General features: G+C 37.0%; 1 protein-coding gene across 11 annotated transcripts in view; it reads right to left on the reverse strand.

The window, feature by feature from the left end:
• The window catches only part of RALGAPA1 (Ral GTPase activating protein catalytic alpha subunit 1), a 202,247-nt gene extending 179,816 nt beyond the window's left edge, over window positions 1-22,431 (reverse strand). For 7 of the 11 annotated variants that reach the window (XM_018066154.1, XM_018066149.1, XM_018066153.1 and 4 more), the window contains exon 1: window positions 21,946-22,076. In XM_018066154.1, coding sequence (XP_017921643.1) covers window positions 21,946-22,051 — 106 coding nt within the window. In that variant the 5' untranslated portion in view covers window positions 22,052-22,076. Of the gene's footprint in view, window positions 1-21,945 lie in introns of all 11 variants that reach the window. The other 4 variants (XM_018066156.1, XM_018066157.1, XM_018066152.1 and 1 more) reach the window with 1 other exon arrangement.

The raw sequence follows: 22,814 nt of genomic DNA on the forward strand, positions 1-22,814 counted from the left end.
GGAGACTGCACAAGAAGGATGTGAAGGCTAAAAAAGTACTGTAAACTGTTTCCTGAATACTGATAGTATGTCCCAAATACATACACAGAGCCCGGTGGTGAAGACTAGGGGACTTACAGACTCCAAGCTTGTAAATAAGTATCCATCCAATCATTAGCTGACCACTAGGCTGAATGAGTGAAGAATCCAGTGGTCATAAATAGAAGAAAACCGACTGCACATAGTTCAGGAAAGTCATTGAAGAATCACACAGCAACAATAACAAACAGAAGAAACAACAAATTATGGGAGAGAGGGAGAAACTGGTTTCCAGGGTTGCTGTGCTATTTAAAATGTTAACTTATCAGCAAAAATTACAGGACACAAAGATATAAGAAAGTGCACTCCATGTAAAAGAGAAGTCAATAGAAACTGTCCCTGAAAAAGCACAAACATTAGATACACCAGACAAGTGTGACAGTATCAAACACCAGCACAAGTTTTAAATATGTTCCAAAAGATAAAGAAAACCATGTCTAAAGAACTAAAGGCAAGTGTGAGAATGGTATCTCACCAAATGAGAGAATGTTAATAGTAAGGTGGCTTTCCTAGTGACTCAGTCAGTAAAGAACCTGCCTGCAATGCAGGAGACCTGGGTTAGATCCCTGGGGTGGGAAGATGCCTTGGAGAGGGGAACAGCAACCCACTCCAGTATTCTGGCCTGGAGAATTACATGGACAGAGAAGCCTAGCAGGCTACAGTCCATGAGGTCCCAAAGAGTTGGACATGACCAAGCAACTTTCACTTCTTTATGTTTAAAAAAAAGTTTAAAAATACAATGAACAAAATGAAAAGCTTACTAAAAGCTTAACAGCACATTTGAAATGGCAAAATTAAAAATAAGCAGGGCTTCTCTGGTGGCTCAGTGATAAAGGGTCTGCCTGCCAATGACTCAGGTTCGATCCCTGATCTGGGAAGATCCCACATGCTGTTGAACAACTAAGCCTGCGTCCCATAACTATTGAGCCTGTGTTCTAGAGCCCACATCCCACAACTACTGAAGCCTGTGCACCCCAGAGTCTGTGCTCCACAATGAGAGAAGCCACCACAACATGAAGCCCACGCACCACAACTAGAGTAGCTCCCACTCGCTGCAACTAGAGAAAAGCCCATGCAGCAACGAAGAACCAGCACAGCCAAAAATAACAGTTTTCAATAAAATAAAATACAAACAAGCAAACTCAAAAGATAGGTTGGTTGAAATAATCCAGTCTGACAAACAGAACTTAAAAATAATGAATAAAACTGAACAGAACCTCAAACATTTCTGGGTCACCATCAGATGCAATAATACATATTTAGCAGGAGAATTGAAAGGAGAGAAAAGAAACACAAGAATTTCAACAAATAATGGCTGAAAACTTCCCAAATTTGATGAAACACACTTCTCCATATTTTTAAGAAACTCATCGGGGCTTCCCTGGTGGCTCAGTGGTAAAGAATCCACCTGCCAGTGCAGGAGATGTGGGCTCAAGCCCTGGCTTGGGAGGATCCCCTAGAGAAGGAAATAGCAACCCACTCAGAGCCCATATCAAAGCACCTCATCACAAAACTGTCAAAAGTCAACAACAAAAAGAATCTTGAGAATACAAAGAGAAAAACACATCAGTTAACAAGAAAGCCTCAAAAAGAAAAATTAATTTGTCATCAGAAAACAGGGAGGCCAGAAGTCACTGAGATGACACAATCGAAAAGCGTAAAGAATACACCTGGCAACCAAGAATTCTATATTCAGCAAAACTGCCCTTCAAAAATTAAGGCAAAATTAAGGCATCCTCAAGTACACCAAAACTGAATTTGTTGTTAGCAAGTGAACCCATCAAGATGAAATGAAAAGATTCCAGACAGTAAATTAAATCTGCTGGAAAAAAGACTTTGACTTGTAAGTGAAAAAATAATAAACCAAACACATGGCATCCAGCTAAAACAATGCGTAGAGTTAAATTCAGAGCTTTAATCAACACCTCAATACAGATCTGAACATCAATAACCTAATGTTCTATTCTACAAAACTAGAAAACAAAGAGCAAAAGCATGGGGAAGAAAGGAAATAATAAATATTAGAATGGAGATAAGTAAATCAGAGACAAGAAAAACAATAGTAAGAAATCAAGGAACCAAAATTAGTTATTTGAAAAGATAACAAAATTGACAAATCTTTGGCTAGGCTATCCAAGGTAAAAAGAGATATGATTCAAATTACCAATCTGGACTGGAAAAAAAAAAACATTACTGCCAATCTTAAAGTAATAGAAAACATATTAAGAAATACTAGGAGCAACTATATGTTAGCAAATTAGGTGATCTACATGTAAAGAAAGCTAAGTGCTGAAGAAATGATGCTTTTGAACTGTGGTGTTGAAGAAGACTCTTGAGAGTCTTTTGGACTGCAAGGAGATCCAAACCAGACCAACCTTTAGGAAATCAGTCCTGAATACTCATTGGAAGGACTGATGCTAAAGCTGAAACTCCAATACTTTGGCCACCTGATGCGAAGAACTGACTCATTGGAAAAGACCCTGATGCTAGGAAAGACTGAAGACAGGCAGAGAAGGGGATGACAGAAGATGAACTAGTTGGATGGCATCACCGACTCAATGGACATGAGTTTGAGCAAGCTCCAGGAGTTGGCAATGGACAGGGAAGCCTGGCGTGCTTCAGTCCATGGGGTTGCAGAGACAGACACGACTCGGTGACTGAACTGACATATAATGGACAAATTCAAAGAAGACATAAAAGAAACTACCAAAACTGCCTCAAGAAGAAACAGAAGATCTGAACAGATCCATAAAAAGACAGACTTAATAAAAAAGAAAACTGACCTCAAAGAAAAGACCAGGCCCAAATGGCTTCCTAGGTGAATTCTAAGAATAGAAAGAACACTTTCAAACTAAACCAATGAGGCCAGTATTATCTTCACTCCAAAATCAAAGACATTACAAAAAACCTGCAGATTGATAATCCTTATGAATAAAGATACAAAAATCCTCAACAGACTACTAGAAAACTGAATAAGATAACATATAAAAAGAATTACAAATCATGACCTAGTGGGATTTATCTCAGAATGCAAGGTCAGTTCAACAAACAAAAATCAATCAATGCAATATACCATATTAGTAAAAGGATCAAAACCCATATGACAGTCTCAACAGACATGGAAAAAGCACTTAACAATAGCCAACATTCTTTAATGATAAAGACACCCAGAAAGTTGGGAATAAAAAGTATATATATATATCCTCGGGGCTTCCCTGGTGTTTCAGTGGTAAATAATCTGCCTGCCGATGCAGGTGACACGGGTTCAATCCTTGGTCTGGGAAGATCCCACATGCCATGGAGCAACTGAGCCCATGCGCCACAATTATTGAGCCTGGGCACCACACGACTGAGACCACACACAGCAACTACCAAAGCCTGCGAGTCCTACAGTCCATGCTGGGCAGTGAAAAGCCACTGCAATAAGCAGCTCATGCACTGCCACCACGAGAGAAAAGCCTGCACCACAACGAAGACCCAACACAGGCAAAGATAAAAAAACTGAATTATATATAATAAAAGTAACATCCTCAATCTGATAAAGGGTATCTATGAAAATCCCATATCTAACTTCATAATGACTGGTAAAAGACCTAAAGTTTTACCCCTAAAAACATAAGACAAGGATGTCTGCTCTTACCCCTTTTATTTAACACTGTACTGCAAGTTTTTGCCAAAGAAATGAGACATTAAATAAAAATCACATATATACTGTAAAATGAGAAGCATTACATCTCTATTCACAAAAGACATAAATATATATTTAAAAAATCAGACTGAAAAACTATTTTCGCTCAATCTTGAAACCTGTTCTCGATCCAGTTCTGCACTTCCAAAATAGAAAAGTTTCAATTCATATCCCTAAAACAAAGGCTTTCTTTTGAATACTGAAAATAATTAAACATACACACATTTTAAAGTACTAGGAAGGGAAAGTAAATACTATTACACTAGGAAAAGAAGGCATACTTTAAAACAGAGGGTGAAAACAATAACAAAATAAAACAGGATAAAAACAGAGTGAGTCAGAATGTGAAAAGTTAATTTTAAACACTGTGTAGACCATGCTTCTCAAATTATATACAGGGACAGTTGCTTTTTGTTTTGGGGGGATTTTGTTTGTTTTTAAATTCTAATTCAAAACACACTAATGCTTTACAATAAATTGCTAGAAAATACAGTGAAAAGCACCTATACTCTATTCAATGGTCTATACGCTATATTCAACAAGGCAAGTCCTCAATCACACAATTGGATGTCACAGCATTATCACACTGAGATGAGCTTCTCAACACCTCAACTTCTGCACTTAACATGTTACAGACTTGTAAATAAATAGCTGAAAAACTAGCACCAGTCTGTAGGCTACATTTTGAGTAGCAGTAGTATTGACTGGGAAGAATGATGCAGAGGTTCTGGTATACAGGGTGAGTATCCTTAATACTGGTACTTGAAATGAGCAATCTGTTCCTGCAATGAATTCGGGAACCTTGCCATTACATTTTCAGTTCTAGGGTGAGGCCTGATATCCTTATTTTTTAAAAGCTTGAAAGACCACTGCCCTCAACATTCCTGCATTTATAGCTGTGCTCTTCTTTTACATCTACTAAAATTTCAATCCTCTTTCAAGGTACACTTCAAATGACCCAGCTTCATGAAGCTTTCTTCAAGGCATCTTGTTTATATATGATTCCTCTGAGACTACAAGATCCATCCTCCCTATGCAGGAGGCCGAGGTTCAATCCCTGGTCAGGCAACTACATAAGACCCAATGCAGCCAAATAAATATTATATAATATATATAATCCTTTTGCCTTTTATACTCATGTTTCATATTTGACATGATTCTCTTATTATACCATCAAGTCCCTTATTCTTTTGCAGTTGCCCCAAACCTAGCAAAGCACTATATATCAGCTATTAAATGGTTGCTCAGGACTATTATTTTCAGATTTTAAAAGAAATGGAGGAAGAAATTAATAATTATTTTTCTTAAAGACAGTCTGCAAGAAATGGCATGATTATAAGCAGCAGCTTATGGTAACAACCAACTTGCCTTCAAAAAGTCCTAAGGACAACTGACGGAAAAGAAAAGATGACTGGGTACTCTGAAGCTACTGATTTTAAAAAATTCAAACACTGACAAATTTTTGGTAACACAAACACACCTTTTACTAGCTATGGCACTTCAGTTTGGGGTAGTGAAGCACAGAATAATGTTGCTAAGTGATGCAACTTAAAGATTTGTGTTATTCAAAATAAAACATGAACAATGAATTTCACTTCCTTTCATTTATTCAATTCTTTGTTTTGCCAAAATATAATTTTTAAATAAGTTCCTAATTTACCCATTTTTAGTAAGTTAGAAACTGAAAATACAGAATCAAGACCATCATCAAGTATATTCAGAGGTTCTGCTGACTTTAAATAGATCATTAATATCTGATTCAACTTTAGCACCTTTAAGGTTCCAATTAAAATTCAAATGTTTTAAATTTTTCCATAAACTCTGTGCTTCAAATGCATTTTTTTCATATAATACCCGAAATTACGTTAATTTTATAGACAGCCAAAGCATCTATAAATTGTTAGGCAAACAATAGAGCTGAGATCAGAACCCAGATATTCTGACTGTACACACTATATACCCGTTACTAGTTATTTAATACTCAAATTTCCTTGGAGATCAATTACTATCTGCCACACTGGTCTGTTGAAGGAATTAAGTCAGATAACACACGTGAAATGTTTGGTCCAGCACCGGTCACAGGTAAGTGTTCAAAAATATTAACTCTTATTTCTATACATGATAGATGCTCCTATAAACAATTCCATTCTTGAAAAATTTCCAAAAGATAGAGAAGAGATAGACCCACATCTAAAATGTACTGTGTTCAAAGGTCAAACTACTTGTTAAGTAATTTTAGAAAGCTAACAATTTCTGAGAATGCTAATGTTCATCTAAAGGAACCATACCTAAATTCTAAAATCAATCCCCAAATAATATTTAGACTAGTTCAATTTTTTCATTATTCTAAACAACACTGCAGTGTTTAGACACACTCATCCACTTAGCTCCTCAGGCGAAAAAATACTAAGACATGGAAGTATTGGTTTCAAAGCATATACACGTGTACATCTAAAATTCTCACATTTAATGAAGCCCTCTAATTTACACTTGGCCAGCAATGTAAGAGAAAATCTCCTTCCATTATGTCTTGACAATGTCCTTTACAATTTTCTCCCAATTTCATACATTTTTAACAGTTCATAAATTAAGGAAATTAACGCCTTTAAACATGTTGCAAAAGTTTCTTGGCTGTTTGTCTTTTAATTCTGTTAATGAAAGATTTTACCATTAAAAATTTTAAGTGTTTTATAAAGGCAAATTTATCCAACATTTCGGTGGCAATTTCTAACTTTAAGTTTTAAGAGCTGTCTTCTCTCAATATTGCAAATGTATGTATTTAATTTGCCTTCCTTTTTATACTGAAGAATCTAAGTAATGTAGAACATAAAGATATAAAGTAGTGATCTGTATATGCTTTTTATCCAAATGAACATTCTTTCTTCCTAATCTTTATCTAAACCACCATTTAATGAAGTGGTCACATGAGTTCCTTCTGCAGCAAAGAGAAGCCATCTCTTTTAACATTCTTTTTAAATACACCTATTCCTGACCATAAAAGATGTGCCAATCTTTCTCAGAGAAAAATATAAAATTTTCTTTTATGAACTTTAAGCAAAGCCTAATTAGATAAATGGAGACTCCTTGAGATAGGAAGAATATAGCTGACCCTTGAAAAAGACAGGTTTGAACAGTTCAAGTCCATTTACACATGAATTTTTTTCAAAAGTAAATACTACAGCACTACACAATCCATAGTTGAATCTGCAGACGTAGAACCAGGAATGTGGAAGGCCAACTATAAGTCACATGTTGATCTTCAACTGTGCAGAGGGTTGGTGCCCTTAACTCTATGCTGTCTTAGGGTCAACTGTAGATATACCACAGATGTCGATCTCCTTTAAATTAAACGTATGGACTCAAGGCCATCCAATTTTTAAAATCCTAACAATATTTACAAAATTTAATTGATTTTCAAATTCATATGGAGAAGCAAAACAACAAAACACTAAAAGATTTATATCAGTATACTGTGGCTGCTGTGACAAATTAAGAGCCATAAACTCAGCATTCTGTTTCATCCTCTCCTCCGTGTCTATCTACAAGTCAGTTTATTCTGTTAGGTATGTTGGGGGGTGGTGGTATATACTTCAAACATGACATGTTGTTGTGCTCACTGATTCATAAGTTTTTTGAAAATCAGATGTTATATAACGGTCATTAGCTCTTCCAATAATGGTGAAGATTATACGATAACCTCTGCCATAATGCCATAAGCATTCTTCATTTAACATCCTATTTTTTTGCTTTTATTTTTCTGTTTCACACGGGACAAATTTTAGATTTTGAGCCAATTTTTTGCACAGGTAATTAAGATAAACCAAGGGGGGTTCTTTTGATACTGACTTTAACGGTTTTTTCTATTCTTCATTGAAAGGAAGTTGTTCAAAGAAGAGCAGCTTTGCTCTCCTCGTACCTAATATATTCATTCATGAATTATGTAATATTTACTGGGCACCTAATTCATGCTGGGCACTATGCTGAGGTTAGGGATACAAAGCTTAAGAGACACACTTCTACTCTCAGGAAGGTTGTAAGATATAGGCATGCAAATAAGTAATTACATTGTAGTAAAATAACCAAATTACTAGAAGTAAATAGGAAAAGTCCCTATACCTACCGGATGACAGAGAAGGCTTCAGCAAAGCTCTACAGGTTTCCCGCTATTCTTAAGGAAGAGGTTTTAAGGCTTAAGGCTTTCAGGTTTAAGCATAATTCTTATCCCCTGCTTTTCTTTGAATACAGTTGCCATCTTACACTGTTTAGGTGCCTTCTTGATAGTGTCTGATCTACTTTTTCACTGCACCAGTGAGCAGCCCAGAAGTCTTATTACCACTCATATTCACGGAGTACTACTTTCACATACAGCATACCTGATTTAAAACTGGTTTGTAAGTAATAGTGATATTTCCTAAAAATGGATTAAAGCATGCATGCAAACCATATTAGGTTTCCAACTTAAGAGTTCATACAAAGTCTACTTCCTTTCTATAGTAACTGTCCCTCCAGAATGTAGTTTTGAAATCCAATAGGTGGGATTATTATTTTAGTGCTGATGCTTCTTTCTTTCTTCCTTTCTCCTTCCTTCCTCCCTCTTATTCTTTCTTAGTAAGAAGGTTAAAAGAAATGGGCTATTGATTATGGTACAGTAAATACCATTACCAAAAGCATAGGCATCACAGAAAGTGATTTCTCATTCAATATAAATGAAATGTAAAATACCAGAGGAGGGTAACAAGAAGTTGAAGAAGAAACTGAGACTAAGATAAAATTTTCTTTTTCTATCACATTGTCAAAGTTTTATGTCTTAGTGAAAGATGGTGCTGTCACTTATACGAATAGAAAAAAAAATTATAGACATGTATTTGTAGACATTTGATCTTGTCTGTTAGAATAGATCTAACAAACATACTAACTGGCTATTTTTCTATTTTCTCCAAAATCTATTTCTACTACATGACCTTTCTAAAAGAGACATTAGATAATATATGAACGTACACATATACACAAATTGTGATTGAACTCAGAATAAAAAGTTTTAACTAAAAAAAAAAAGTATGCTTTCTTTTCTAAGACACTGTAAACTTGTAACTCAACATGTTTCTCTTTTCACTTTGGCTGCCAGGAAATCTAAGAATCAAGTCCAATGCCTTATAGTTATAACCAGCTCATCTCTGGAACCTGACAGTGTTACCTTTAAGTAACGGCTATTCAGCTGTTCATCACTAATTGTTCTAATCTACATTTTATTCAGTCCTATAAGCCATGCAATATTCTTTGGACGGAATAAAATCCTTAATAAGAGAAGTGTTAATGCAAAAATACAAACAAAAAATTGGTATATTATGCAACAGTTTGGTTTACTAAGCAAATTAACCAGTAACATTGTTTATGTAAATAATCTGCTCAGTATATCACTTCTTCATAAATACACAAAGATAAAACATTTCAAGTAAGAGTCATACTAAAGAATATAAAGAGTTTATACAAATTAAAGAATAAAAAGTCTAATGACATGTATATAGGATTACTTACTAACTTTGCATATCAAATCCTAAAAACATATTCAAATATCAACTTAGTTTATTTTTATAGGCAGTTTACAGTTCACAGTGACTCCTATACATTTCAGATTTCCAGGCATATCTGTTTCAAGTTAATCTATACCACTTTCAAGTTATTTACTTAATGAACATAAGCAATACTTGTTTCTGTCTTTATATATTATTTTTTATATCTAATGAACACTAGTTTCTCATTTTCCTGATATAAGATATTTTAATCCAACTTTCTTTTTGAAAACATTGATATATTCAGATTAGTGAACAATTAAATATTTTTCACAGATATAATCAATAGTCAACTGATCATAAATTTCTTCTCTAAATATAAAAATGGTAAAAAGTAGGGGCCAAGTTGCATGGCTAGGAATCCAATTTTCAGTCTCATTCATTTAGAACTTACTATCAGCATCTGATGTCCAATGCTTTGAAAACTGTTTATGTTTCAGGGGTTTTTCTGTTCTTTGGTTTGTATGTTTCAAGCAGGTATGGACATCAGATAGGGAAAGTCATTCCTGACAGATGGCAAACAAATGACGTATACCTTTGACAGCTCCAGTTTACTGACTCAAGAGTTTACAGGCCATGGTGAGAGGAAAGGGATTCTAGGAGAGCCTGGAAACTGAGTTGAGAAAATGAGCTGACAGTCCAAGGAAACCAAGGTAATCAGAGTCCACATGACAAAGTACCAAAGACGAAAGAACCATACCTAGGAAGGCCCTAGGAGACTGGAGAAGGTCTCCTTTCAGTCTGAGCATAAACACGTGCAAGGAAACTTGCCAAGACAGGAAAAAGAACTATGTGAGGGAATATGAGAGAACAGTGCCAGAGGCTCGCATAAGCTGGGGAACAGTGCCTGTTCCCAAGAGCTGGGCTATGAAAAAATCCCTCATACCTGTGGGGCACTGAATGGAATATTCAGGAAGGTTTTGTCTCATAATACATAATTACCCTTAAATGGATCCACTCAACAAACTCTAAAGGCAAGACTTGAAATAATCAAACTGTTTTCAAGTAATTTAGCAGCATCTCAGTAAAAAGCTCAAGAATTTACAGAAATATAAAAATATCCTGAGGCTAAGGTAAAATTCACAATGAGACATCCAAAAATAACTCAGCATTCAAAGAAGCAGGAAAAACAACCCAGGATGAGAAGAAGAACCAACTGACAGAAACTGACCCAGAATAGATAGAGATGTTAGAATGAGCAGAAAATATTAGAGGGTATTTTACTTGTATTCTATATGTTCAAGAAGCTAAGAAAATATACAGATGATATAATTTTATATGTACATACAGACACACATACACAAAGAACTAGATAAAAACTACAATATCTGAGATGAAAAATAAACCAGAGGGATGGCAGACTAATACAGCAACATAAAAGACTTGTGAATTTGAAGAGTAGCTATAGGAACTACCCAAGATAAAACACAGAAAAAAGAATCTAAACAAAATGGAAAGAATATGAGTTCTTTTTCAAACGCTATAAGATCTTTCAATACAATACTTCCTAATAGATGAGCCTCATATTAATACCTTTTTATATGCCAATAAGTAAAACAAAAAAATAAAAGAAGTGAGGGGAGAAAGAACTGGGAAAAAATGGCCCAAAAGTTTACCAACTTTATGAAAATGCTAAACCTACAAATCTAAGCGTCTCAATGATTCTATGGCAAGAAATACTGAGAAAACTACACCACCGCACATCATAATCAAATTGTTCAAAACAAGTGATGAAGAGAAAATCTTAACACATTATTGAGCACTGGTCAGAGAGGTATTAATGCCACAGGCGTTAGTTTCAGCAAAAATTCCATGCTCAATAATGTGTTAAAAGTAGCCAGGAAAAAAGAAGATACATACAGAGTAAGATAAGGGGAAAGCAGACTTCTTATCAGAAACAATGCAAGCAAAAAGACAGTGGAGCAAAATCTTTATTTAAAGGTCTAAGGAGAAAAGCCATCAATCTAGAATTATAACTGCAGCAAAACATCGTTCAAATAAGAAAGCAAAATATAGATTTTGACATTAAAAAAGTAAAGAATCCATCACCAGCAGAGCATCATTACACAAGAAATCTTAAAGGAAATCCAACAAGAACAAAATGATGCTGGAGGGATAGAAATATCTCTGCAAAGGAATGAAGAGCACTGAAAATGGCACTACGTGGGTAAATATATACCTTTTTCTTCATTATTTAGAAGTCCTTAAAAGATAGCTGCTTGTTTAGACAAAATGTGTAAGTAAATGTATGATCAAAAAAGTATAAAGTCTGGGAAGACAAAAGTAAACTCTGGTAAAGTTCTTATACAAGAAGTGGTACAGTATTACTTAAATAGTAAATAGCCTCTGGCAAGTTGAAAATATTTACTATAAATCTTAAATCAACCAGTAAAATATTAAAAGATTACAGCTAATTAAGACAAAAAAAGAAAAATGTAAAAAAACCATCCATTTATTCAACTAATACAAAAAAAGGGCAAAAAAAGAGAACTATGAAAAGATATATGGTGGCTTCCTGGTGGCTCAGACGGTAAAGCGTCTGTCTACAATGTGGGAGACCTGGGTTCGATCCCTGGGTTGGGAAGATTCCCTGGAGAAGGGAACGGCAACGCACTCCAGTACTTTTGCCTAGAAAATCCCATGAACAGAGGAGCTTGGTGCAGGCTACTGTCCATGGGGTCACAAAGCGTCGGGCACGACTGAGCGACTTCACTTTCACTTTTCATGAAAAGCCAAATAGAAAAAGGCAAGATAACAGACACAAATTTAAATCAAACTCAAACAAATCAATAATGACTTTAATTGTACATCATCCAGTTCTAAATGATAAGTTATTGGTCTGAATCTGAACAGAACAATTAAGAGTAAGAAGGCTAAATCACTAATCAAAAGTATCCCAACAAAGAAATATCCAGAACCAGATGTCTTCAACGGTGAATTCTACCAAACACTATCATTTGCTACAGCATAGGCAGACTCTGAGGGCATTATGCTAAGTGAAATGACAGAGAAAGGAATACTGTATGATCTCATTTACACGTGAAATCTAAAAAACCAAACTCAAACAAACAGATCAGAATGGTGGTTGAGGCAGTGAGTATGAGGGGAAAATGGGTGAAGAGGGTGAAAAGGTATAAATTTCTAGTTATAAATAAGTTCTGGGAATGTAAGGTACAGCACAGCGACAAAGAAAAAAGTTCTCCAAATATCTTAACTAAAAGGCCAACATTACATTATACTAAAAATTAAGATTCAAACATATACGCTGGCTCCAAAAAAATCTTCTTTATATAAATGTAACAAAACAAATAGATTAAAACCAGAAAAAATATATATCCTAGTAATGCTAGTCAATGAAAGCAGAAGTCTATATCTCTATTAAAGTAGATTCCAGAGCAAAGGTTATTAGCACAGATAAAGATCATTTCATAAGGCAAAAGAAGTCAGTTTATAAGGAGGAGATAGTAATCCCAAATGTTTAGAAACCTAGTAACAGAGCTTCAAAATACATTAAGCAAAATCTGATGGAACTCAAAAAGAAAGACAAACCCCCAATTACAGTCAGAAATTTCATATCCCCACATTCAATAATTCATAAACAAGGAGAAAGAAATTCAGCCAGGATATAGGAGACTTGAACAATACTATCAAACAACTTGTCCTGACACTTTTCCAAATACTCAACCAACAACAGGAGAATATATACTGTTTTCAAGTAAATATGAAACATTCATCAAGTTAAAACATATTCCGGGCTATCAAATTTCAATAAGTTTTGAGGAATTCAAGTCACAAAACAGTTTTCTGACAATAATGAAATTATAGCAGAAATCAATAACACAAAGGTATCAGGATACTGTCAATATTTGAAGCTAAAGAACATACAGGTTAATAACCCATAGACCAAAGAAGAAACCAAAAGAGAAATCAGAATGCATTTTGGACCTAGATGAAAATGAAAATATAAAATACCATAGTTTGTAGGACACTGTTGAGAGAAAATTTCTAACAACATATGCATACACTATAAAGAAAAAAGGTCTCAGATTAATAACCTGTTTACACTTAAAGAAACTAGAAAAAAGAGCAAATTAAACTAAAACTAAGCAGGAAAAAGAAATAATAAAGACCAACGCAGAAGTCTATTAAATAGAGAAAAATCAATGAAGTAACAAACTGGTTCTTTTAGAAGATCAGTAAAAGTGATAAGCATCCAGCCAGACTGATTAGGAAAAAAAGATAAATTATCAATATTAGGAATGAGGTATGACATCATCACAGATTCTATAGGTATCAAAGAACAATAGGAAGCATTATGAACAACTTTATACCTATAAATCTGACAACTTAATATGAAATAAGAAAATTAACTGAAAGACACAAACTTGTTTTAAGAAGAAACATAACCCAAACAGCCCTCTACCTACTAAAGTAGTTAAAAACCTTCCCTCCAAGAAAACTGTGTATCTAGATGGCTTCCTTGGTGAAGTCTACCAAATGTTCACCAAAAAAAAAAAAAAAGATACAAATTTTCTATGAACAATTTTCAGAAAACTAAAGAGAAAGGAATGTTTCTCAATTAATACTATAAGGCTAACATTATGTTTAAAAAAAAAAGCAAAAACATTACAAGAAAAGTAATATCCCCCATAAACATAACTACAAAATTACAAACATTCTAGCATATAAAATCCAACGTTATATGAAAATGACAAGATGTCATAATTAACTTAGGCTTACAGAGGACTGCAGAGTTGACCCAATATTTGAAAATCCATACTGGAATTTATCATATTAACAGAATGAGGGACTTCCTTCGTGGTTCATGGGTTACTTAAGACTTTGCCTCCCAGTGCAGAGGGTGTGGGCTCAATCCCTAGTCCAGGAGTTAAGACCCCACATGCCTCAAGGCCAAAAAAAATAGAACATAAACAACAGAAGCAATACTGTAACAAATACAGAGACTTTTAAAAAAGTTAACAACAACAAAATATTTAAAAAACAAAATGAAAAATAATTTTAAAACCCGTTAACCTCAACAGAAACAGAAAAAAGCATTTGACATATCTAGTATCCATTCTTGATGAAAACGCTCAGCAAACTGAAAGAGTAAGACTTGCTCAACATGACAAAGAACATTTATTCAAAAGCCTACAATGAACATGATATTATATGGTTGGTTTAAAAACAGATCACCTTACCCTTCGGATCAATAAAAAGACAAGGATATCCACTCTCACCACTTCTATTCTACACTGTACTAGAAATTCCAGTAAGTGCAATAAAGCAAGAAAAAGATACAAAGGCATAAAAAGAAGACTTAAAGACTCTATTAATGAGTCCATGTATGTAAAAAATTCAATGAAATCTATAAAATACTAATAGAACAAGTGAATTTAGCACAGTTTCAGCATATAAGCTCAATATATAAAAATCAACTGTATTTTACTAACAATCAGAAATAGTCATGAAGACACAATTTACAAGGATATAAAAAGTACAAAATATTTAGGGATAACTGACAAAAGATGCATTTAAGACCTGTAGATTAAAAAATACAAAACACTGCTAGGGAAATTAAAGGAGGTCTATATAAAATGAAGAAACACACCTTCTTCAAGAGTCAGAGAAATTTATTACTGTCAATTTTTCCCAAACTGACCTACAGATTCATCACAATCTCATTCCCAGCAAAATTTATTTATTCATTTATTTATTTATTTTAGAAATTGACAAGCTAATCTTATGGAAAGTTAAAAGACAAGGCATAGCTCCCTTCTCCCACAGCAAAAAAACACAAAAAACAAAAAACACCTTTGAAAAGGAAGAAAAAAGTTGGAGGGTCTACACCATCTAATTTCAAGATTTACTATCAAGTTATAATAATAACAACAATAAAAAGCACTGTGGTATAGGCAGCAACACAGATAAACAGATCACCAGAACAAAACAGTCCCCAAATAGTTCTATACATATAGAGACAACCCAATTTTGGAAAAAGTACAAAGGCAATTCAGCAGAGAAAGGAAAGCCTTTTTCAACAAATGGTGCTAGAACAATTGGAGATTCATATGCAAAAAAAAAAATCCTTCCATATCGCAAACTATATTCACAGCTAACTCAAGATGGATCACAGACATAGATCCTAAAATGATAAAACTCTAGAAGAAAGCATAGGAGAAAATTTTTATGATCTTGGACTTAGGCAAAGGTTTCAGATACAAACCATATAACAAAAAGTTGATACATGAACTTAATCAAAATTTAGAATTCCTATTCCTTCAAATAAAATGTTAAGCGAATTAAAAGATAATATTTAAAAGAAACACTCTGCAAATCATGTATTTGATAAAGTACTTATATACAGAATACACGGTTTCCCAGGTGGCGTTAGTGGTGGTAAAGAAGCTGCCTGCCAATTCAGGAGACATAAAAAACGCAAGTTCGACTCCTGGGTGGGGAAGATCTCCTGGAGGAGGGCACAGGAACCCATTCCAGTATTCTTGCCTGGAGAATCCCATGGACAAAGGAGCCTGGCGGGCTACAGTCCATAGGATTGCAGAGAGTCAGATGTGACTGAAGTGACTTAGCACACATATAGAATATATTCAGAATCTTCAAAACTGAGTAAGAATGCAAACAGTTCAATTTAAAAACAGGTGAAATATTTGAACTTGACTTCATCAAAGAAGTCATATACAATGGCAAATAAGCATGTGAAAAGAAGTTCAGTGTTATCAGATATCAGGGAAACAGTAACTTGACAAAGCCTGTGACTGTGTGGTTCACAATAAACTGTGGAAAATTCTGAAAGAGATGGGAATACCAGACCACCTGACCTGCCTCTTGAGAAACCTGTATGCAAGTCAGGAAGCAACTGTTAGAACTGGACATGGAACAACAGTCTGGTTCCAAATAGGAAAAGGAGTACGTCAAAGCTGTATATTGTTACCCTGCTTATTTAACTTATACGTAGAGTAAATCATGAGAAATGCGGGGCTGGAGGAAGCACAAGCTGGAATCAAGATTGCTGGGAGAATTATCAATAACCTCAGATATGCAGATAACACCACCCTTATGCCAGAAAGTGAACAGGAACTAAAAAGCCTCTTGATGAAAGTGAAAGAGGAGAGTGAAAAAGTTGGCTTAAAGCTCAACAATTCAGAAAACTAAGATCACTTTCCCTGTCCCATCACTTCATGGGAAATAGATGGGGAAACAGTGGAAACAGTGTCAGACTTTATTTTGGGGGGCTCCAAAATCACTGCAGATGGTGACTGCAGCCGTGAAATTAAAAGACGCTTACTCCTTGGAAGGAAGTTATGACCAACCTAGACAGCATATTAAAAAGCAGAGACATTACTTTGCCAACAAAGGTCCGTCTAGTCAAGGCTATGGTTTTTCCAATAGTCATGTATGGATGTGAGAGTTGGAAAGCTGAGTGCTGAAGAATTGATGCTTTTGAACTGCGGTTTGGAGAAGACTCTTGAGAGTCCCTTGGACTGCAAGGAGATCCAACCAGTCCATCCTAAAGGAGATCAGTCCTGGGTGTTCATTGGAAGGACTGATGTTGAAGCCAAAACTCCAATACTTTGGCCACCTGATGCAAAGAGCTGACCCATTTGAAAAAGACCCTGATGCTGGGAAAGATTGAGGGCAGGAGGAGAAGGGGACGACAGAGGATGAGATGGTTGGATGGAATCACCGACACGATGGGTTTGGGTAAACTCAGGGAGTTGGTGATGGACAGGGAGGCCTGGCATGCTGCGGTTCATGGGGTCGCAAAGAGTCGGACACAACTGAGTGACTGAACTAAACTGACAAGGAAAAGAAATACCATATCAGGTGGTGTTGGTGCATTTCTACAGGACCTATAACTCTCATATACTGCTTGTGAGACTGTAAATTGGTTTAAAAAAAAAAAAAAACACACAAAAAAACAAGAAACAGTACATTTGTTTTTAAAAAGAATACAACTGCCACAGGATTCATCCATTCCATTCCTAAGTACTGACTCCAAGAGAAAAGAAAGCATTATGTCTACACAATAGGTGTACCTCACAGCAATTTTACATGTAATAGTTGAAAAGTGAAAACCCACATGTTCATCAACATGTGACTGGGACAATCAAATGATAGCATATCCATACAATAAAAGCGGTAAGAGCAATGTATTATAGACACATCATCACACAACAAATATAGAGGAATTTCAAAGTGTGCTGAGTAAAAGAAACCAATCCAAAAGAGTAAGCACTGTTAATTCCATGTATATGTTATGCATGGGCCTCCCAGGTGGCACAGTGCCAATGCAGGACATGTCAGAGACGTGGATTTGATCCCTGGGTTGGGACGATCCCCTGGAGTAGGAAATGGCAACCCACTCCGTATTCTTGCCTGGGAAGTCCCATGGACACAGAAGCCTGGCAGGCTACGGTCCAAGGGGTCACAAAGAGTCAGATAGAACTGAGTGTATGCATGTGCATGCACATGTGCACACACACACACACACACGTATGTATATAAAAGATACAAACTAATGTAGAGGAGAACAGATCAATGGTTGCCCAGGGGTAGGATGACAGGCAAGTAAGGGTGAGAGGAAGGGATTACAAAGGGGCAAAAGGAAACTCTGGGAGATTACAGATGTCATTTGTTTTCTTGATTATCTGACTATATTCCCAATCATGATGTCATGATGGCTTCTCAAAGTGTGTGTATGTCAAGAAGTATTCAACTATGCCCAGTGTTCACAGCAGCATCATTTACAATTGCCACGATATGGAAGCAATCTAAGTGTCCATCAATGGATGAAGGAATAAAGAAGATGTGGTGTATATATAACAGAATACTACTTAGCCATAAAAAAGAATGAAATTTTGCCATTTGAAGCAACATGGACGGACTTGGAGGGTATTACACTAAGTGAAATAAGTCAGAGAAGGACAAATACTATGTGACATCACTTCTATGTGGAATCGAAAAAATAAAACAAACCAGCAAATGTAACAAAAAAAGCAGCAGACTCACAGAGAACAAAGTAGTAGCTACCAGTGGGCAGAGGGAAGGGGAGAGGGGCAGACAGGGGTAGAAGATTGAGAGGTACAAACTACTATGCATAAAATAAGCTAAAAGGACGTATTGCATAACATGGGGAATATGGCCAATTTTATCACTACAAATGGAGTATAACCTTTAAAAACTGTGAATCACTATTGTACACCAGTAACTTATACAGTATTGTGTATCGCCATACTTCAACTTTTTAAAAAGTATTCAATTATATGCTTTAAATTTGTGTGACATATCATTTATCAATTACACCTCAATAAAGTTACTAGAAAGAATGAGCCAAAATTGATTAGCTAGATGAGCACTTACCTTTCTTTAAGCCAAGAAGACTGAACTGTTACCATACCATACAAGAAAATTAACATTTAGTCAATATCCATTATATGCTAAGCATTATGCTAGCCACTTGTTAGATACTAAGTTCTGTGCTTAGTATCATAAGGCCATTCCTTGCGGGGGGGGGGGGGGGGGGGGGGGGGAGGGGTGAGGGGATAGGGCAGAGCAGATGATAATATGAAACTTTAGCAACTAGACAAGGTTTTATTTCTAGTCTGTAATAAATTCTAACTTCCAGTTCCTAAAAATCAAATATACAACATTATCAATAAACACAGCAGATTTAAATCTAAATCCTCCAAGTTCTATACATTCAGCTGGAATTGTCCTTCAGTGGGAATACATGCCAGGACAAAGGTTTACATTAGATGCTTAAATTATGTTCTCATATACTGGTAAGCCTGAGAAGGCAGTGGCACCCCACTCTAGTACTCTTGCCTGGAAAATCCCATGGACAGAGGAGCCTGGTGGGCTGCAGTCCATGGGGTCGCTAGGAGTCTGACACGACTAAGGACTTCACTTTCACTTTTCACTTTCATGCACTGGAGAAGGAAATGGCAACCCACTCCAGTGTTCTAGCCTGGAGAATGCCAGGGACGGGGGAGACTGGTGGGCTGCCGTCTATGGGGTCACAGAGTGAGACATGACTGAAGCGACTCAACAGCAGCAGCAGTATACTGGTAAGCACTGAATTCTAAAAATACCCTTAGTGAATGGCAGTTTAATTTAAAGGTTAAAAATACAGTTTAGATGGGACCAAAAAAAATCAAAATCCTGTGTAACTGGGAATACCCTCTTCTGCAAACTAGTTTCCTTATAGTGGTTATGTATTAATAAAACCTGTAGTTAACTTGCAAAAAGGATTTGAAGTGGCTCTCCCATCTGGGAGAGCCCTAAGACATCTTTCAGTCTTTGCAGTCCTACTCTCCCCTACTCATTTGCTTAGGAATTACACTAATTATATTTCAAAGTCACTGTGACCACTCAGAAATACAGAATATTTAATTCAATTAACTAATGTTAGAACCAAGTATAGTACTTAGAGGTCCATGTTTTTTGTTCCACATTTGACAAGGTTTTCAGCACTATTGCCATTTGGAGCTAGAATACTGTTGTATTATTCTGAGCATTTCAAGATGTTCAGCTGACTTGCTGCCCACTAGATGCCAGAAGCACGTCTCCATAGTTGTGACAATCAACAGGGTCTCCAGACATTCTCATTGTCCTCAAGGGAGCAAAACAGTCCCTGTTGAGAGTTACTGTCCTAAAATGAGTGCAGTAATCTCTCTATATGGACCTCCTTCACTCACAGGGCAGGGAGTCTGAAAACAGAGTCCTCCATTTGAAAGTTCTTAAGAATATTTTAAATGATTATAGATAGTATATGCTTCTTTAAAAAAATAAAATAAAATTACTAAAAAGCAAAGATTTTTTTTTTTTTTAAACAAACAAACACTGTTTTGTTTTCAAACTGAGAAAGCTAGGCCCTACAAAATACCTGATACCTATGACCTCTTCATTCAGACCATGTCTCCAGGGTGGGGAAAAAAACACTTCTAAGGCCAAAGAAGTATAAACAAACCATTCCTTAACTAACAAACTGTGGCAATTAATTTAGAAAATGTCAATACTCTATTGGAATTCAATTTTAGAGCTCTGCCACTACCCAACCTACATCTTGTCCTAAGTAGGTTATCAAATATCACTGTCCTCAATTTCAAACTGCCATTATCTGTGGTAAATCTCCTACACATAAACTTTCCCTGTCACAGTCTCCTAACCAAATTTTTTCTTCAATGGCTTAACTCTCAAGTGAAATGAAAATAAAAAGATCACAATGTCAACTGTGTCTAGAAAATTTGTATTTTCTTAAAAAAAATCTCTCTTTACATTGCTAAACTGGACTTAATCGTTTTCTATTACATAATAATTTACTTGGGATACAGATTTGCTGCCATATATGCAGAAAGAGTAAAAAACAAACTGGAGACATGAAATCTGGGTTCCGGCTCTGCCTCCTAGTACTTGGATGACCAGTTAACAGTCCCAAACTTCAGCTCTCTTAGTTGTAAAAAATGGAGAATAATAATTTTACTAACTCTAAAGTTATTGTGTGGATCAGTTACCACTTACGTGAAATAACTGTACACAGTAAAGAGTCATACAAAGGTTGAGTACTGGTAATATCCTGTTGGTGTGAGTACACCACATAGTAGAGAAACATGCACCTCAAATAAGAGAGACTTAATTCAGTGAATAAACGTCGTTTTCCAAAAGGAACATTCTTTACGAAGAGAGCCTGAGATGATCAACCTCGGACTAGGATTCAGGCATCTGAGTGCTAAACTCAGTTCTGCCATTTACTCTCTGTATCAACAAAGGCAAACTTTCCTTTTCACCTCAAATTTCGTATAAAAAGATTCAAGTTCTGGACCAGTTGTTCCATAAGTATTGTTACAGCCTATTGGCCCACGAAATTACCAAGTGGGCCAAAATGAGTGGCTTAAACTCATTTAACCCCTTATCCACAATTCAAGAGTAGTTGGGTTGGACGCAAAAGAGAAGGTAAGAGACGGTAAGAAAATTTTATTTAAAAATAGAATGTTGTATGATTCTCCAAAAGAAAAGGAAGCGATAAACTACCTTGTTTTCTACAATTAATCATAGCTCTCCCTCTAAATGATAGTAATTATGAGCAAGGTGCATTAACAAGGGCGGGGCTCTTTCCCACAAGCTTTTAGGGAACCACCCACTTCCCAAAGAGGTGTAACTGCTTCCTCCTTGCCCTCCTTAGCCAAGAAACTTGAAAGATTAGGGTTTATATTGTCTGAGTTTTTTTTTCTTTTCACTTGGGTGGGGATGGCGGTAGTCATCTGACAAACATATCCTATAAACACCATTATCTGCAACAACAAGTCTCCAGAAAGTCTAAAAATAATCTAAGTTGTTGAGTAGTAAGTGTTTTTAAATCAGTTCGGGCTATTAACTCAAAACGAGGTAACCCTGTGTGTGATTAGCGTTTGCCAACTACCAAGTGTTCCCTTCCCCAAATTATCCGCCCTCCCGCGTCTCTGTAGAGGCCATGCCTCGCCCTCCACTAGCGCATCGCGCCAGGGCCGGAGGGAGAGTCCCCAGGGGCTCCCAGGAGAGGGAAGGCCGAGCAACCCAGGCCTCCAGACGCCGTCACCCCTCGCCCCTCACCAATGACGATGCGCAGGTGCTTGAGGCGAGTCAGCGCGTCCTTCTTGGTGTCCAGCACCTTCTGGGTAGACTTCTTCACGTCCCCGTGCGGCTTCTTGGAGAACATCCTGCCGCCGCCACGGCCGACTCCGGCCCCCTCCCGGCCAGGTCAAAGCGGCGGAAAGTGGAGGGAGTGGGCGGGGAGGAGACTAGTGCGAGCGGCTCATTCACTCCCCAGCCTTGCGGGCCCCGGCACGGTCGACTCCTCCCAGACCAAGGCCAGGGCCGCCACCTCCACCCGACTCGCGCGGCGTCTGCAAGGCACCTTCGCCTTTAGCTCCAATATGGCGGCTCCCCTCTTCCAGTACTGCACGGACGGACGGAGATCCGGGCGGGTCGCCCGCCGCCGCCGCCGCCGCTCGCCGCCACAGGCCAGGGCCGGGCACCCAGGACCAGTAGCCGCGGAGGTGCGGCTGTCGGCGGCAGCGGCAACGCTCCTCTCTCCCTGAGGCCCCCTTAAGGTTAAATCTTCTTTAGCAGCCGCCAAGGAGACGGAGTGTGGTGATGGGGTTTCACGACTTTGCCGTCGGTGGCGAATGGTCCCCGTGGCAACCGCCTTCTGACGTCAAGTCTTGACGTCACGCCAGCGTGAGATCACCCGTGGCATTACCTTTAGTTTCCTGTGTAAGTAGCCAGAAGAGTAGCCTGGGAAAGTCAGGGAAGGAAAATCTTGTGTGCGCCTTTGAAAGCTCCCAGAGTAGTCTGTTTTTAAAGGTCCTCCGCCTGTCCCTTCTATTTACTATGTAACTTAAGAACATAGCTCCAGAACATCAGAGTAGATGTGCAGTGCATTTTAGACGCCATTTCTGAAGGCTTTGTTTTTAACACCC

Source organism: Capra hircus, chromosome 21, assembly GCF_001704415.2.
Source record: "Capra hircus breed San Clemente chromosome 21, ASM170441v1, whole genome shotgun sequence".
Taxonomy (NCBI): Eukaryota; Metazoa; Chordata; class Mammalia; order Artiodactyla; family Bovidae; genus Capra; species Capra hircus.